The sequence below is a fragment of the Takifugu flavidus genome, chromosome 1 (assembly GCF_003711565.1).
Source record: "Takifugu flavidus isolate HTHZ2018 chromosome 1, ASM371156v2, whole genome shotgun sequence".
Lineage (NCBI taxonomy): Eukaryota > Metazoa > Chordata > Actinopteri > Tetraodontiformes > Tetraodontidae > Takifugu > Takifugu flavidus.
This window is the reverse complement of record NC_079520.1, coordinates 16,486,107-16,503,582: the sequence shown is the minus strand read 5'-3', so window position 1 is coordinate 16,503,582 and position 17,476 is coordinate 16,486,107. Positions and strand designations below refer to the sequence as shown.

General features: G+C 42.3%; 3 protein-coding genes across 5 annotated transcripts; 2 read left to right on the top strand and 1 right to left on the bottom strand.

The window, feature by feature from the left end:
- Positions 1–54: 54 nt before the first annotated feature.
- Positions 55–3,419, bottom strand: zgc:123217 (uncharacterized protein LOC641414 homolog). Of its 2 annotated transcripts, XM_057026511.1 has the most exons (7): positions 3,262–3,419; positions 2,841–2,925; positions 2,139–2,153; positions 1,842–2,028; positions 1,387–1,655; positions 635–777; positions 55–517 (listed from the first exon to the last, which is right to left on the bottom strand). In XM_057026511.1, exons 2-7 carry the CDS (start codon positions 2,896–2,898, stop codon positions 203–205), a joined length of 987 nt encoding a protein of 328 aa, XP_056882491.1. In that variant the 5' UTR covers positions 2,899–2,925; positions 3,262–3,419; the 3' UTR covers positions 55–202. The 2 variants fall into 2 exon arrangements, with proteins under 2 accessions (XP_056882491.1, XP_056882501.1); XM_057026521.1 differs by lacking the exon at positions 3,262–3,419 and having other exon boundaries at positions 2,841–3,043.
- A 1,358-nt stretch (positions 3,420–4,777) lies between these two features.
- On the top strand, positions 4,778–11,285 carry si:ch211-180a12.2 (uncharacterized). Of its 2 annotated transcripts, none has more exons than XM_057026480.1 (13): positions 4,778–5,051; positions 6,105–6,410; positions 6,483–6,776; positions 6,874–7,179; positions 7,316–7,426; positions 7,538–7,699; positions 8,958–9,188; positions 9,278–9,328; positions 9,407–9,661; positions 9,754–10,107; positions 10,194–10,463; positions 10,550–10,831; positions 11,014–11,285. In XM_057026480.1, exons 1-13 carry the CDS (start codon positions 5,000–5,002, stop codon positions 11,043–11,045), a joined length of 2,706 nt encoding a protein of 901 aa, XP_056882460.1. In that variant the 5' UTR covers positions 4,778–4,999; the 3' UTR covers positions 11,046–11,285. The 2 variants fall into 2 exon arrangements, with proteins under 2 accessions (XP_056882460.1, XP_056882452.1); XM_057026472.1 differs by having other exon boundaries at positions 8,886–9,188.
- A 139-nt stretch (positions 11,286–11,424) lies between these two features.
- Positions 11,425–17,389, top strand: si:ch211-136m16.8 (uncharacterized). The gene is made up of 6 exons (XM_057026424.1): positions 11,425–12,527; positions 13,392–16,382; positions 16,466–16,661; positions 16,754–16,797; positions 16,907–16,998; positions 17,129–17,389. Exons 1-6 carry the CDS (start codon positions 12,474–12,476, stop codon positions 17,196–17,198), a joined length of 3,447 nt encoding a protein of 1,148 aa, XP_056882404.1. The 5' UTR covers positions 11,425–12,473; the 3' UTR covers positions 17,199–17,389.
- Positions 17,390–17,476: the final 87 nt, after the last annotated feature.

Sequence of the window (17,476 nt, the reverse complement as noted above, 5' to 3'; positions counted from 1 at the left end):
TTAACCCCAGCTATAGTGTGTATAGAGGTGGTAATAACTTGGAAGAAGAAGAACTTGGTTAATGTACTTCTGCCTTTATTTCAATTACTGACAGAACAATTCAAATGTGGAATACAAGACTCCTGATATAGAATTTTGAAAAGCAACAATTTAATTGACCCAAATCACTGGGTAAAGAAAATGAGACATCGTGCAGGTTGTTTCATGTTACGATGTGCTGAAACGCCACTACCACCGACAGGACCACAAACTGTGGGATGACAAGTGATGCTGCGGAGGTTGTGATGCTTGTAAAGTTGCATGTAAAGTTGTTGTCAGGGTCTGTGCCACTGGAGCTGAACAAGGCAAAGCTGACATTTGCCCCTGCCACGTTATCAGTGACCCACTGCTGAAACTCAGAAACTCGGGCATAGACTTCAGGGAATTCAGGTCTGGCACAAGGTACTCCAAAACTGGTAATGCCCGCTTGAATCCATTTTCCGCCTTGCTGGCATTGCAATGGTCCACCAGAGTCGCCCTGCACAGAGACCAAACAGAATAAAATATTACTGGCAAGTTCTTACAGGAAAAAGATAATGGGTAATATTAGGCCACTTTTGATGCTTTCAACCTTTGCTGCAATTAATAATTTTACCTGACAAGTTCCTTTGTTCGCCTCTCCTGCACAAATCATCTCGCTGGTGATGTCGACTTGGCTGCTGAAGCTGCAGGAGCACTGTTTAGGTCCAATAACAGGTACCTGAACCTGCTGCAGTGGGGTAGAAGCTGGCAGGTTAGCTGTGGAAAAGAGTATAAAATCAGGCTAGAAGTTCCCTAAGAATGACGATCCCAAAATGGCAGCAGGAAACATTTAAAACTTGATATTTTTTTGTTTTTTGTTGACTCAATAAGAAGTATGAAGCTGCTTGGACAAAGAAACCCCGTTGTAAAGCAACCCGGTCCATATTTATTTATAGTATTTGGTGCATTCAAGAAAACAATGGAGTTGAAGAGGGAGTCAACTGGGAGGCCAACACAGAAACCCAAAATCTCTAATAATAATAATGATAATTAAATTAATAATTATATTTACATTTAAATAAACTCATATCATGAAGACTGATGAGACAAAAAAATATTTTCCTCTGACCCCACTGACCCCCCCCCCCCCCCCCCCCCACAGTTTTAAATATATTAAATCTTCAGGAAAATATGAAACATCTCTAAGTAATTGTATTTCTCTGGACTTATTTAAATATATTCAAAAATATATTTTTATATTGTAAATATATTTCATATTTGTTGGCATATTTGTCAGTGTGTCAACCTTTTACAGATGCTAGATCTGGAATGCAAGGTAGTACTGGAGGAGTTTGAATCAAAAGGGGAGCTGCTCAGGATACTCACTGGTGTTGGAAAGTTTCCCCCAGCCGGTGGCATAGCACAAAGTAGCATTGTGGATTTGGCTGGAGGCATTTGCAAGACAAATGGGCCTGGTGTAGTTGGTGAAAGTGACGGGGCTGTTGAGTTTCATGAGGGCGATGTCATTGTTGAACAAGGTGTTGTTATAGTTAGGATGGATGATGATCTGGGACACTGTGCGGCTCACTTCATTAGCATTCGGCCCACTCTGAGTCTCTCTTCCAAGGTAGATAGTCCAGGCTGAAGGTGTAGCTCTAAAAGGATATTATGACAAATTTTTCAGTCACAAAGTTTAGATTTCAAACATAATGCAAGAGGGTAACTGTGCACTGAAATCCTCACAGGCATCGTGATTGGGAACAATATAATTTGGATAAATTGGCCTGAGTCATTGACAAGTTGTGGTCCTCACTTTGAACTCACAATTAAAGCACACTTACACCAAAATGCAGTGGGCAGCTGTCAAGATCCACTGGTCACTGATGAGGGTCCCTCCACAAATATGAATTGTTGTACCAAAAACGTTCAGGTGAATGCTGGCCTGCCAGGGCCACGATCCAGGTGTGGCGTTGACACCACCGACTACCTTCTCTTCTTTTATCGTGTTCATCGGCGCAAGTCCACAGTCTGTCAGAGGTGCCAAAATACTACAAATTTAGGCTGATATTTCTGCCACTTTATTATTTGCTGTTCTATTGCATTGATATATAGATGTATAATCTTTTTTAAGTACTTACCCTGAGCCACCGACCCTGTGAGAAAGACAGAAGTTAGTCAACATCTGCAACCTTATGTGAAACTGCAAAAACACGTGGTGATGCTCTCACACTCCAAAGTAGAGAAATATCCGGTGAAGTAAAGGAAGGAAAGCTTTTTACAGCACCTGCACTAACCAAGAGTGATATATCATAACACATAGATATAGATAGATATATAGATATGTGATTAACCGCAAGTATGTGAACATGGCTAAATTCAACCTTCTCTGTAGATAAGTTATAATAAGGGCACAACAAAAACAAGAGCAACACAAAAATAACTCTGTAGTCGCAGGAACACGCTTTCTCTGGATTTGGATGTTTTCTATTGTGATTTAAAGACAACATACACCCCAGGTTCTCACCTCCTGTAAAGATCCATTCTTTCAGTATTCTCAACCCCTATTTGCCCAGTAACCTTCACAAGCTCCCATGAGCGCAGCTGGAGGATTTAAAACATCTCACTATTCTAATGACTAAGGCTGACTGTCGGTGTTTGTGAAAGGAATTTAAGAGATCAGAAATCAAACCACACATTGATTTAGGAAGGTCACCAATTTGCACACTTAAAAAATGTATATGTATTGAAATAATACTATCAAATAATGTTTTTGTATCAGCTTAGTGAGGAAAATTCAGGAAGTCTTAAAAGCAAGGTTAAGGAAAATGTCAAAGTCTCACCTCTCGTTATAAGAGTGGCCCATATCAGCAGCAAACTTCTGATTAAGGGACCCGTCATGAGTGCAGCTCTTGGTTACCTCGCAGTCTAGATTCAAATACAACTGTTAGGTGGATTAAATACCTCACTCAGTGTTCCTCCTCACCCAGACTCGTTTTCCGAGTTGTGCCGTCAACCAAAAAAAACAAAAAACTATTAATACTAATTGTCTGTGTAAATTCTCAATCATCCAGGTCATTGTACAACTGCTGTGACGGGATACAACTACCTTGGATTAACACTAATTACATGTTTGGACCTTGAAAAAAAAAAGAAGAATGTACAGAAAGAATTTAGGCCTATTTCCTGAAACAACATCTTAAATATATTAATAACATATAATTTAAATGTATAATGTGTTGTTATTTTTCTCTGAGCATTTACCGGTAGGTTTTAGCATGTAGTAGCATGTTCAAAAAGAGAGGATGAAGTTTCTTTTCATTTTTAAATGTTTTTGCCAGAGAGTTCCAGAGGGAGCTGTGGAGTGAGACAGAGCCACAAAGCACTGAGTCTGACGAGGTTGTCTAACCACTTGAAAGCACGACAGGGGAATTCACTGCACTTCACATTTTTAAGGTTTTGCATTCATTGTGTCGCACCCTGCAAGAGATTGGATGATACAATGATACACAACTTAACAGGAATGAAACTGTGTGCACTAATATAAAATTTCCTTTACAAACGTGCAGCGTTTACCTTTCAAACTCTTAAGCATATTGAGGTGTACTTTTGTGTTGCTTTAGTCACACTTATACACATGAATATAGACGTGCAATGAATGAAAATAGATCCCTTCCTCGTTCTAAACTGCCACTTGACTCTTTTGTTCTGCAGAATAAACAATCTTATGTCATGAAAGCAGTCAGGGCTTTGAGCCACACGGAATGAGCAAACACAATACTGGAAGACAACAAACCAGCAACAGCAAACAGCAAAGCTCCTATATGTTGCCTTTAATCATTTTCACGAGTGCCTAAAGTGGACTGAAGCAAAGTGCATCTAGAACATCCATCTAAGTCACCAGCTCATCACTGGGTGCCAAAATCAAACAAAAATTTCCGCCTTCAGCCAGTTTACCAAATGCATGTCTTTGGAGCCAGAATACATGGAGAAAACCCACAGGGACACGGGGAGAACATGCAACCTTCACAGGGAAAAGCACTTTTTGGCCTCCAGGCTCACCAGTGCACTACCGTTCATACAGCATAATCATGTACTGGAAAAACAAACCATGTTTACTTCAGTCAAGACTTATTTTGAAGATAGGACATGAAAATACCACTATTATCTCACATGTACATAAAGAACTCTTTAAAGTGTTGTCTGGAAGTAAATGAACCAAGTCCTCACTTATGTACTGTATGCTCCACATTTATGTATATGCGGGATGGAATTTCACTTCATGCGCACAGATATTTGCATGCTTAATCAGCTGAGCAAACCATTTGAAACCAGCCACGTCAGCCCTGCTACATTTCATTGAGACTCAGATTTTATAAAAATATCTTTATCAGGATATTCACCCAGCAGCAGCGTGTTCTTTTTTATTGAGCTTGGTTTGTTCATTCCAAAACAATATACTGGCATGGAAGAATGAGCACTTGTCCTGAATCGGAGTGAGTGACAGTCGCAGAGCAGAAAGTGTGTGAATGGAGAATGGAGCAAGAGAAGAATTACCCGGTTTGTATCCTGTGGCTGTATAACCAACATTTATTTTTCCCCAGATTAAAAAAAAGGGGGGTTGCAGTCTTGCTGGAGTGTTTGCCGACATGAGCTCGACGTGATCACCCTCTCTGTTTGTGCGGGGCAACACTGCACCAATGTAAAGTAGCCCAAAACCTTGGCCTGAGGCCCGTCTGAATTTTAAGTTGGTCCACTTGTGTGTCCCTGCACATCCTCCTCCTTCTCCCCTCTGCACGCTATCAATCTCTAAGGTTCACTTGCTCAGGAATAACTACGCACAAAAAAGAGCCTCCTTTCACCCGTCTGAGGCCCAGGGATAATATTTCTTATTCCTCATCCGGGTGGGCAGACCCACCCATTCTCAAGTCATTGCTCTAGGCCTATATAAGAAAGCCAAAGGGCCCGATGATAAGAACTCAGCCTGAAGACAAGCCTGGCAATGAGGTGTAAAGTCCTCGTCTGTGTCGTCCTTCTGAAGCTCATAAAGCCTGGTGAGTATGTGTCTTTATACACACACTGACCAAACTCTGAGCAGATGAAATGGACAGGGACTGTAGCACGTGGACCTAAACCATGCCAGTGTCTCCGGAGGGACAACACAAAGCATTCGTCCGTCTTGATCGATTCAGACTGAGAGGGAAAGCGTAGGAGAGTCACCTTGTCTTGATTTGTGTGTTTGTGAGCATTTCAAATGTATCTTGAGGCTGTTCCACTGGAATGGGTAATATTAAGCATGGGAAAATGTTCTATTAATATTTAAAAGCTCTGATATATTTAAATCAGAAATGGACAGAGTTAGTATTACACTAATATTAATCATCAGAAATCTCAATATAATTAAAATGTGTTATTAGCCGGCATCATATGCGTGTGTTTTGGTGGGCACAAACAGCTGTCATTATAAACGTATTTGTTGTCTCCACAAGGAACTTTTGTGCACATTTGTCAAGCACACCCAAAACACCGAAAGAGAGATTTAGAGTGTTGGTTCTGTGACTGAGCGTATTTATTATGCTGGTTACAAATTAATCCACCCAGATGAAAGACCTGAGTGACATGCTTTCTCTTTCCACTGACTCAAGAGGGCTACACTGAGGTTATTGACTTAAGGGATGACAAGAAAAAATGCAAAAAAACATGAAAGTCAAACAGGACATATGAGTGTTTGTTTAGAATTGTGAACTTAACTGACCCACCCAAACTGAGGTTTGATTCTTTTGTTGTGTGTACCAGGCCTGTGTGGTTAGCTTGTAGCTTGGGTTAGGGTGAGGGTTAGAGCCAGCTTGTATAATTTTCCAGCTAAGGTAAAACCAGATCTCAAAGCACCAGAACTTCTAGAGATGAGTTAAATATATCTGTTAATACTGAATTATATATTTTACTTAAGAAAGGGGGATTCTTGAATGTCTTAAATGCCAGTCCACTTGCATACAGCTGTATAACTCAGTGGGTTTTGAGTTGTTGGGGGTTTTTTTTCAAATAAATGTGTGTGTTTTGTTTTTAAGGACTGATTTTCTCCTAACTGAAGCATTCTCTGTATACAGCATCTCTAACTGAGATCCAGTCCAGGCCAAATGCAAACGCAACCCTCCCCTGTAATGTGACGGGGCCTTCCGATCTCTCTCTCCTGAGCGTCAGCTGGATCAGGAATGGCTCTGCTGTGGCTTTGTTCAGGAACACAACGTCAACTATAAATGAGGGCTATAGCTGGAACATCAGTGATTTTGTCAATGGCGACTTTTCCCTGACTGTCCTCAGAGCCAGCCTCAACCTGCAGGGCCTGTACGAGTGCAAAGTTGACTACAACTCCACAATACTACACTCCAGTAACGTCACATTGAGCATCCTGGGTATGTGTTGGGTCCATGAAATTCACTCCTTAACCTGAGAACAGAACATTGTGAAGCCCTTTTCTCCCTCAGCCTTCCCGACTGTCTCCGTGCCTCAGCAGTGGGTGGTGTTGGAGAGGGAGAACCAGCTTAAGTGCCACGCAGAGGGCTTCTACCCTCCCCCTGTCTCTTTCTCCTGGACCAGGAATGGGAAAGAGATTCAGCCTCCCTACACCACTGCAGGACATCCAGCTCCAGATGGCTACTACACAGCAGTTGGCAACCTGACCTTATATCCTTCCAGGGACGATCAGAATGTGACTTTTGGTTGCAGAGTCTGGCATAATGACAGTGAACAGGAGCTAAATTTCACACTGAGGATCACATGTGAGTGACACACACCAATTACAGGCCGTCATTTCTCTGTCACCATATAGAGGACAGAGTCTGGTCAGGACACACATGTACGCATTTCTCTTCTCAGACCCTGCTTCCGTCAGACTTTCAGTCCTGCCATCGAGCTCCAACAACATTCCTCTCACGCTGACCTGCGACGTGGAAAGTTTTTATCCGGAGGATGTTTCAGTGACCTTCCTTCAAAATGGCACAGTCCTTCCCATCCCGCCTGCCACTGAGCAGAACAGTGGTGGGACTTACACTACCCGACGTTACTATACTCTTAGCTCCAGTCAGAGGGAACAAGGTGGGCTGGTGCAGTGTGTTGTAAACCAGCCTGGGGTAGAACACCCGGTCAGTAGTTCAGCGAACCTGGACACACTGGACCCTAAAGGTAAGATATTAGGGCAAAACAATCAACACTGGTAACGGAGAACCAGACCTCAATTCAGGGGAATCTGTAATGATTCGTCACATCTTCATCCAGCTTGAAGTTTCCCCTTTTGAATCCTGCCATTGTTCATTTTCAGGCGAACCTCCACTGTTGACTAAATCAGCGAAAGCGTCCGTGGCCTTGATGTGTATTTCCTTGGTGTTGGTCTTTCTCCTTTGCTTTGGTTTTTCTTGGAGAAGGAGAGATGGTGAGTAGGAGTCAAATTACACAGCAACTGATTATTGTGATTAACTGCAACTGAATGATCTTTGAGCTCAGTCGACCTCTGCTTTTCTCCATTGTCTCTCTCACTATCCAGAGAAACAAAAGTCTCTGAACGTGTCGGGGGTCATCCTGCCACCACGTGTGATTGTGGGTCAGAAGGGCAGAGTGACCGTGAGCATTGAGGGCAGGCGGGTGGACCGAGTGCAGACTGCTTGGTTCCTTAACGACACTCCAATCTCTGACACATCACTTACTGGTAGGATTACAGCCCATCCTTCAGATCAGATTCACACAGTGACGTCAAAAACAAATGTGAAACTATGTTGTTGGGTTGGTTTTTTAGTCCTGGTCTGAAAACTAAGAAACAGCAACAGCTGTTACCATCCCTGTGGTAAAACTGCTAGCAGAGCAGGTTTTACTGGATTTGGGAATCTGTAGATAATAAATGGTTATCTCTGTAATGCCTGTGTTGTTCATAACCAACTTGATGAAGGGTTTTTAGAACGTTGAGAACAATCTAAGATATAAGTTGATGGTATCCTTCTCTACAAGAGTATAGAGTGAGTGTTTGTAGACTGTAGATTATCTGGCAGATGGACAGAGACTGTTTCTCACTTTTAGCTGTCATTCCACCTCATCCTAGTTTATTCATACATGTCTTGTGGGATTGTTCACCTTGACATTTGAAAATGTAGCTGCAGAAGCCTGCATTGCCGAACACAATGTGAGGAATTGTTCCACCCCCTAAAATCCAGCTCAGCAACATTAGCTGTAACTACATTCTATGCAGTTTACATGCAGGTTTTTTTATAATCGCCATTTGCAGAACATCTGCCACACCAAAGAGATGAAATGACAGTGTTGTCCCTATCTACCAAAGCTTTCATTTCTCGTTAAACACCTCAAGATTTACTTTATTCATCCCTGTAGGGAAATTGAATGAAACATATAAAATACAAAAAACCAAGAGGAAGGTTTGATTTAACAATGCAGACAAGTGGTTTGTAGTTTCAGGTTTTGGACAGGTTATTTTAACAGTCTTTGTATTCCATAATACTCTGTAAGCATGTATTATTTTTTTCATTATTACAAAATAACTGCCTTTGGGGTGGAGATGGGGTTCCTGTTTTGAATAGATCCTGTTTTGTATAGGAAGCTAACTGGAATTTACTTTTGAAGTCTGTTAATTAACCCTAAATAATGTAACTCTTCGAGCTGCTTTTTTAAGTGTTACTCTTCCTAATGTTGAGTGTTCCTTGCATTGCAACATTCTATAAAACAACAATAAAGTTGTTTGGTATGTGGGAGGCATATTATTTAGGTATTATTAAAACCAACTAGCTGTGATAAGTGTATTGCTGCCAAGCCTAAATACACCTTTGTTCCTTCTTTACACTAAATTGTCCTAACAACTTAAAACCTGATCACACAACCCACCACAGTTAACTTCAACTGCCTCTATAACCCCCTAACAACCATCCATCTGCCCTATGGGTTAACTCTCACTTCCCCAGTGTCAGAGAAGGGTCGTCTCCTGCCGTCCAGAGGGGAGATGGGTTACTACAAGATGCATACTCTGGGCCCTCTGCACTCTTCTGGAAATGCCACCCAGCAGCTGATCTCCTCACTGACGTTCATTCCAGAAATTTCAATCCACAAGGGCGCTGTGTTTAAGTGCCAGGTCTCCTACGTCGGCAAGGACAAGATTGTGGTGGAGAGGGTATCTGAGAAGTTTACCATCCTGTGTAAGAAATATCAATTATTCATTTACTGTTTTTTTTAAATTCAATTCTACCATTTAAGTAAGCAAATATCTGCAAATGTTGTCTTCTAGCTGCTCCAGAAGTATCAGAAATTCAGCTGGCCGAATCGCAAAATGACTCAGGTTTAAGCTCACGTTACAGTTTAAAACATATAAAACCCCATTCTGGTGTTAGAATCTAATCCGAACGTGTCATTCCAGATCTTATCAGCATGACTGTACGGGCAACATATTTTCACCCTGATGTCATTACATTCCGTTGGTTCTGTCAGGGGGGTGAGCTGAGTCCTGTGGCTTCCCAGGCCTCCTCATCTCCCCGACCCGATTCTGAAGGATTCTTTTCGGCCTATAGCCAGTGTAAACTGCCGAAGAGTGAACTGGAAAAGGGAAGCACTAAAGTGTGGGTCAGTGTTCACCACATTGCCTTGAAGCAACCAATCACGCGTGAAACCCGAGGTCAGAAAAAGGATATGATAAATCGGGAATCTTTAGGAAGCACACGGAAAAGAAAGATCAAGACTGTTTTTATTGTGTTTCTCTGACACTAGGCTTCATAAAGAGACCATGTGTGTCAGAAATCATGAGCTTCACTTCCTCTCCGGATCAGACTTTGAACCTGGGGTGTGAAATTACAGATTTTTACCCAGCAAATGTAAAGGTGATCTGGCTGAAGCTCAGAGGTGGAGACCGAGATGATGCAGAGGAGGAGGAGGAGGTGCTAGACGGGGGAGAGATCTGGGGTCCTGTGCAGACTCACCCCAGACTCTACAGGGCCACCGCCACACTGAAGAGACGGGCCACGAATCTGGGGAAAAAAGAGAGAGGAGGAGGGGTTATCTGCAGGGTGGAACACTGTTCTCTACTGGAGCCTATCCAGAGACGCTGGAAAAATGTGGAAATTGGTATAAATCCTGTTAGAATGCAGTATTAACAATATCCAAATAAGGTATTGTTGTTTGTGCTTACCTCTTGACTGTCTGTCCTTTAGGTGCTCCAATCATTCCTCCATCGATCTCAGTCTGCTGGAGCAGTGAAGGAGTCGGCGTATTTTCTCTCCTGTTAACGGGAGGTTGCCCTAAACCCAAATTACTGTGGGCAGCAGGGGGACCCACACTCTCACAACTGGTGTCCAACGAGACCGAGGAAATAGGAGACGACGGGCAGAGAGAGCTGAAAAGCGTGTGTGCCTTGGAGACCTCCACCAGCCCACCAAATCAGACAGGCAAACAACTGAAGAAAAAGAGTAGCCTCACAATAAGTATTTAACATTTCCAGACCAATTTTAAAGCACGACAAAGACTTCCTACTGTTACAAGCTTCGTTTATTCGTTTGTCACTTTACAGAAACAAAAGATGCCGTGGCAGACCCAAACGCTAAAGGAATAGAATACATCGATGAAAGAGTGGATGGAGAGAATAACAACACTGAAAGGGATGAGGACACAAAGTCAGAGGTGGATGAGGACAGTGACCAAGGGAGCGAGCAGGATGAAGATGAGGGCGCGCTGCACATCAACACAGTCAACTTGAGGAGCCAGGCTAGAGAGAGCGAGAGAGCGCGTTTAAGAGTCTGCGTGGAGATCACACACCCTGCCTTCAAGCTCCCTGTGTATCGCACATGGACAGGTAGTGCACAGCCTGGCCCCTAAAGATGTATCATATAGGATATGAATACAGTCACATGTGTGAGTAGTTAGTCTGTAGATGTAACCCCCCATTATAAAGATATCATACATGGAAGCCAGCTTTTATTTGTTTCGGTCTGACACGTTTGGATTGTTGACTTGCTTCTTTGTTCTCTCTTTCAGAGCCCAATGAAGAAATTTCTGCTTCTATATAAAACACACACACACATATATTATACGTGTGTGTATATATACGCACATATCTGGAGGGAGAGAGATAAAGTAGCAGTTACATAGTTCTGTTTGTAGTTCTGTAGGATTTCCAAGTTTCAATATTTTGATCAAAAAGGTTTGTTTTTTTACTCAAATCAACATATTCTATGTATATTTATTATCATCATCATCATCATCATATAGAATTAATCATTTTCTACATTAAAGGTTATAAAAGGTCATTGTGTGTGTATGTAAATGTTATGAGGTGTGAGCTCCTGAAATATAAAAGACACACTTGTGTGGTTGAAAAGAGTAGATGCAAATACCGGTAACCCACAGAACTCGTTTTACCTGTTTAGCTTCCTAAACAAGTAAATCAGAATCAGAATCAGAAGAAGGTTTATTGCCATTGTTCATGTAATACACAGTATTACACAAACTAGGAATTTGTGATGGTGTGCCGCTGCGACATTCAACATAACACTAGACATCAACACCACACTAGAATAAGATAAATAAAATAAAATAAGACTTATATACAGTGTATACATAAATAGTGAGTGGTAAGAAATAGTGCAGGTCCGTGCAGGAGTAATGTATTGTTTGTGAGTCCGACTGGCTGCTGTACATGGTGCTTAAGTGATAAGTCACTTGGTGTTCAGCAGCCTGATGGCAGAGGGGAAGAAGCTGTTTGTGTAGCGGGAGGTTTTGGTCCGAATGGACCGTAGTCTCCTGCCTGAGGGGAGGGGGGAAAATAGTCCGTGACCAGGGTGGGAAGGGTCGGCCGTGATCCGACCTGCACGCCTCCGGGTCCTGGAGATATACAGGTCCTGGATGGATGGAAGCCTGCAGCCGATCACCGATCAAGTAAAATCACAAAGCATAATGTTCTATATGTTCTATACGACCTTTTACTTACTTTTTGCTTTTATATGGACTAAGTACTAAGTTATTATAGTTATTATGTATGACAAATAATTCCAACTTTAAAAGTAATTACATAATAAGAATTTTGTTACGAAAAGCCTGTTAATGTGTGTTTGGCTAATACATTTAAGTATGTATAATTTTACGACATGTACTGAAATAGCACCTAATAGCCCATTTAGCACTTCATCACAGATTAAAAGAAACATTCTGGCATGTTAGAAGTTTTAAACTTGTCACTGTTGTGTTGCTGAATATAAAGCAGATCTGTCATAAAAGCCGGACTTAAAAACTGTCACCCCTGTGGCCTGGCTGGCTGCACACATCCGCAAAATGAGTTATATACCACAATTCATCCTCTTCCTCATCATGACATGGTTTATACATCATGTCAGAATCAGGAACTAAAGCGAGAGTCAGCAACATTGGCACTTGGTGCTGCTTGATTTTCACACTTGGACTCAGATGGTGACGGTCAGGGAAGAGGTGAAAGATTAAAAATGGACAGTGACGGTCCAACATCCAATGTGGGGAGAACACTCTGGGCAGCATGGGTGAGTGTTGGAGCATTAAAGATATATGCTGTCATTTTTAGGGCTGTGGTGTAAAATGTGGATATTTGGTATGTTATTTTTTCCTCAAAGTGCGAGACTGTTTTATACCCTACGAATATTGTCTGTGTGTGTGTGTGTGTGTGTGTGTGTGTGTGTGTGTGTGTCTCTGTGTGAGTGTGTCTCTCGAGAACGAAACTCAAACACATCTGATGGTTATTTCCTCATATAAGTTCAAGTCGCAAGTTCATTCAAGACCTGTTTTTTTCCACCAGCGACAATAGTGTACGCATTCACAGAAGTATATAAATCAAAATCAAAGTCAATTATTGGCAGCCCAAAAATCACAAACACCGTTTGCCTTGGAGAACTTTAGACTCTGCACTGTTGTGACAGCCTGTGTCCTGGGCTTGTCAGTCTGTCGGTTGACTGTCGCTATGAGGAAATTGGTTCATACATTCACGCACACCTTTTGACGGCTCTATCAATTAAATTCCTCACAAGCTCAAGTTCTGTCTTGACGCCTTAATTTCTTTCCTCCTAGTGGTTTTGCGCTACCTTTCTGGCAGTGGGCTGAAACTTGACGGAAGTAGACTAAGCAAAGAATAATATGTGTGTATTCTGAGCTTGTAACAGGAAAGTTCCGCAAGCTCTGTGTATTAAAAGCCTTGTTGCAAGATTTCCTCTAACTGAGCCTTCAGCATTTACACAAAGCCACGCACTGAAAAAAGTTAAATTGATAAGATGCCTACTTTATTTTGGCTGATAATATTTTGTATTTTTGTACAGGAGAGATAACACAAGCAATGCAGATCAGAAAGAAAAAAACAAATATGCTATTAAGTTTGTCCTTCTCTTTGTTGTCAGTATTACATAACAGGAGCCATTAGCAGATTCTTCAGATCGGAGGCAGTTAACAACGTTGCAAATGACCCAAACTCCTTCCAGGAGTCTGCTGTCGACAATGAGAGTGCAGCATGTGGCCACACGGAGGAGGAAGCTAGCAAAAAGGAAGCTGAAGAAGAACATCCCCTTACAATTCTCAAAGTGCGTAGCTCACCTCAAGTAGTTGTTGCCTGGGAGCATCATTGTCCTTCCGAAAGCCATGGAGAGCCTGATGTCATGGACACACCTTACAAAACCCAGCTGACTGATATTCAGGACAAAGCATCCCTCAAAGGTGATGACGCAAGGGAGGGAGGCCTTAGCCAAACAGGTTGGAATGTAGAGCTATTCAATGCACAGGACAACCAACAAAGAGATAAAAGAATTCAAAGCTTGCACACTGATGGACAGGGCGAGATGCAGGACTATGGTGACTGTCTCAACAGCAGATCGCTTCACAGCAAGGAGGACACTGGTGCTGAGGAAGCAGCCGCAAGAGCATTGACCAAAGGTGATTGGCAGAGAATGGACAACATGTCCATCAGGATCAAAACAACAGACGGTGAAGATGACAAAGCAGATTTGGAAAATGAAGACTGCGACATACGTCAATCCCTGAGACAAGAGGAGGAGGACAGAGAAGGGAAAGGGGCACAGCAGGATGAGGATCTTGGATTCCTGGCTTCTGAATTTGAAGGAGAGTCAAATCTAGGTGCCAAACAAGTCATAAACCCACTCTCTGTCATCAGTCAGTCAGCAGATGACAAGTTGCATCCAGAAAATGGAAATTTACCTAAAGGCGAGGTAGTTATTGTTGGCAAACAAGATAATGCAACTAATCTCACTGACATTCAAAGCAAGGATGTTAAAAGAGAAGACACTGATGTGATTAGTGACAGACTGATCCATGAAATTCAAGCAGGAGAGGAGAAACTCTATTGTGGAAGAGAAGATGAAGACTGTTACCAGGAAGCATCACGGACCAGCGCCTGGGTTACAGTAGACTCCATCAACAACATTGGACAGGAAGCAAGTGGAGAGTTTAAAAACATTCTCCAAGGAACATGCGAAGGCCAGCTTGTTGTATCACAGGGACTAAATCCTCCACTTTCTGAGGAAGTACAAAGGGGATTTCCTGCAAGCAACAATGAGCAAGGGCAAGATGAAAATACAATACAAAGGTTCCTGGAAGAACGAGATCCCGAAGAATGCAAGACTGCGCTTTTACCAGAGGAGACGGAGGGCAAACAGAGTGTTCAAAAAAATTGTCCTCGTACAGGATCTGACAATTTGCTGACGATGGAGTGCATGGAAGAGGAGCAGAAGACGGGAGATGATATTCAGGAGAGCTTTGATTTGGCTGAAGAGGACCGATGTGGAATTCTGCATCTCACTGACGATGAATCGCCACAAGGAAAAGAGCCACTTGCTGAGTCTGTGATGCAAGCAGTATTGTTGGACTCAGTGGGGGCTGGAATCAAACACCAAGAAGAAGAAACGCAGGCAACATCAAAAGAGCTGCAAGGTGAAACAGAAGAGCTTTTGGTTGAACTTGAGATAAATGATGCAAGTAAAGTTTATGCTAGTGAGGGTGACCAGAAGATACAGGAAGTGGTCGTGTTTACTGATGAAAATGTAAACTTCTTTGAAGATAAAATGCTGGAGATGGCAGAAATGGGCAACAGGAGCCAGAGTTTACTGGATGACTTCAATGAATCTGGACTGGTGAGACAGGAAGCTGAGAGAGAATCTACATTCTTAGAAGGGAAAACAGCAGAAATACAAGATGCAGGATTAAAAATGGAGATATCTGGGCTCAAAGATGATGGGACATTAGCAAACAATGAATCAAAGGGCAGAAATGAAGAGGTCTTAAATCTGGCAATAGCAAGTATGTCTGAGTTAAGCACAGACAGTGGCAACATCTTGGGTGTAGAGTCTGAGGGACTGGTGACACAAAAACAACCATCACAGGCAATAAACAATGACACTGTTTCAAAGTCCACAGCTAAAGATATGACTGTGATATCAGCAGAGGAAACACAAAAGCGTGTGACAATGATTTACATAGAAGAAACAAGCCCAAACAGTGCTCAAGAGGTGATTGATGAAGAGACCATTGACCCATGGATACAGACGTCGTCACAGGACACTGACAGTGTCAAAGGCCAGAAAGAGTCTGAGCCTGGACTGCAAATGGATTGGAAGATAGACCCAGTGAATGCTGAGGAGGAGGATGAGATCTCATCTGATCTGCCAGAAAATGAAGAGCGGTTTGTGGAACCAAGTCAGTCTGGAGGATCAGAATTCAGAAGTCATACAGAAATGTCTTCTTGTACAGAAGGAGCCGACTTTTTGGACCACGCTCCCTCTGGATCAGGGGCACAGAGGATGGAAAGTCAGCTCTGGACGTTAAACATACCTGGGTCACTTGAAGGCACAACCACTACTTCAGAATCAGATGCCTGTAATATTTTTGTTCCAGGACCTAAAACTGGATCTCTGGATACAGTGACAGAGGAACCTGCAGAGGTACAGCAGTCACATCCCGGAGAGGCTGGACATTTAAATCAGGAATCGGTGGAATCGCAGGGAAAATTCAAGCAAGAGTCTGGGTCAGAGTGTGATGTTGGGGTAACAGACCACACAGGGGAAACAGAAGAGGACATTCAGTCCTCAACGGAGATGGACACTTTTGTCCAGGCACCAAAAGAGAATGAGGATACTCTGAAGGACACTGTGGCCGTCTCTGGAGATGAAAAAGAAAATTTAGGGTCAGGACCCTGCAGAAGCCCCTCTGAAATGTCATTAGAAATGTCAGGCTCAACAGCATGTGGATCACAAGGTGACCCTGAGTCAGCAAGGCTGATTAAATTGTCCACCACGGAGACACCACAGACTGGATGGTCAGAAGATGATGTGGACACTCTGCTTGGACTAAACAGGACTCAAGGCTCCAGACATCAGATGGAGGTATTGCTCCATAGTCAATATATTTATCGAGGAAATTTTTTAAAAATTAAACACATACATTTTGCTTCTTTGGATGATTACAGGTGTATGGATCTCTGCTTGATTCCTCTCCACAAAAGTCAAGAATTTCCATTAAAAACCCTCGGGTGCGGCCACCCAAAGATGCCCGCTCACTGATACAGATGCCCTCACTGAATCCCACACCATCTTCACCCTCACCACCCAGAATGCCAGTAGGGTTTCCAGGGAGAGGTTTGGGCATTGGAATAAAATTACCTGGTAGGTTAAGAGCAAGACAAGGAAGATCATCCGAGTATTCAGTTATGATTCATTATGAGTAAATTAGAAACTAATGACACTTATTTTTCCAGGTCTCACTGGAGGTTTACCGATTTTAAAAAAGACACAGACAAAGGTAAGAGATGTCAATTTCCTGTTCTTACACTTTCATTCTAGAGTCGTAGCTATTTTTGAATTCAGCCTTTTTCTTAGTTAAAATTATTAACCTTCGTCAACATCCACAGGAAGTTGAACCAAAGCCAGAGAGCAAGAACGATGCCCCTGAAGAAGATGAGGGACAACGCAAACCTAAATGGATGCCACCAAGACAACCAGGGTAAAGTGGATATCTTGCAGTGTTCTTGAGAGAATAAGACACTCTTAAATAAAATCTATTATCAGAGTTAATAATCTGTTAAATATTACAACCCAGAACATTTGGATTCTTAATTTTTTTGCCTTTCCAGATTCGGAAATCCACTGATGTCAGAGCTGAAGACTAAACTGAAGAAAACAACAAGGGATAATGAGTTGTAGTATGTTTGTCAGTATGTAAATACAATAATTTCAAGTTTTAAGGACTGCAAAAATCACAGTTGATACAGTTTTCACATTTCATTCGTAAACATTTGCCCCACTATCATTTTTTTATTAATAGAGCAGAGAAAATCAGAATAAATACTTTGATTTTTTTTCCCACTTCAGTCAGCTTTGCACAACAGCTTTGTAGACTTTAATTTTAGTCTCCAGTTTGATGTTTTTGTTATTTATCACACGGGTTCTGAGTCGACCAAGGGACTGGCTGGCTTTGCTGA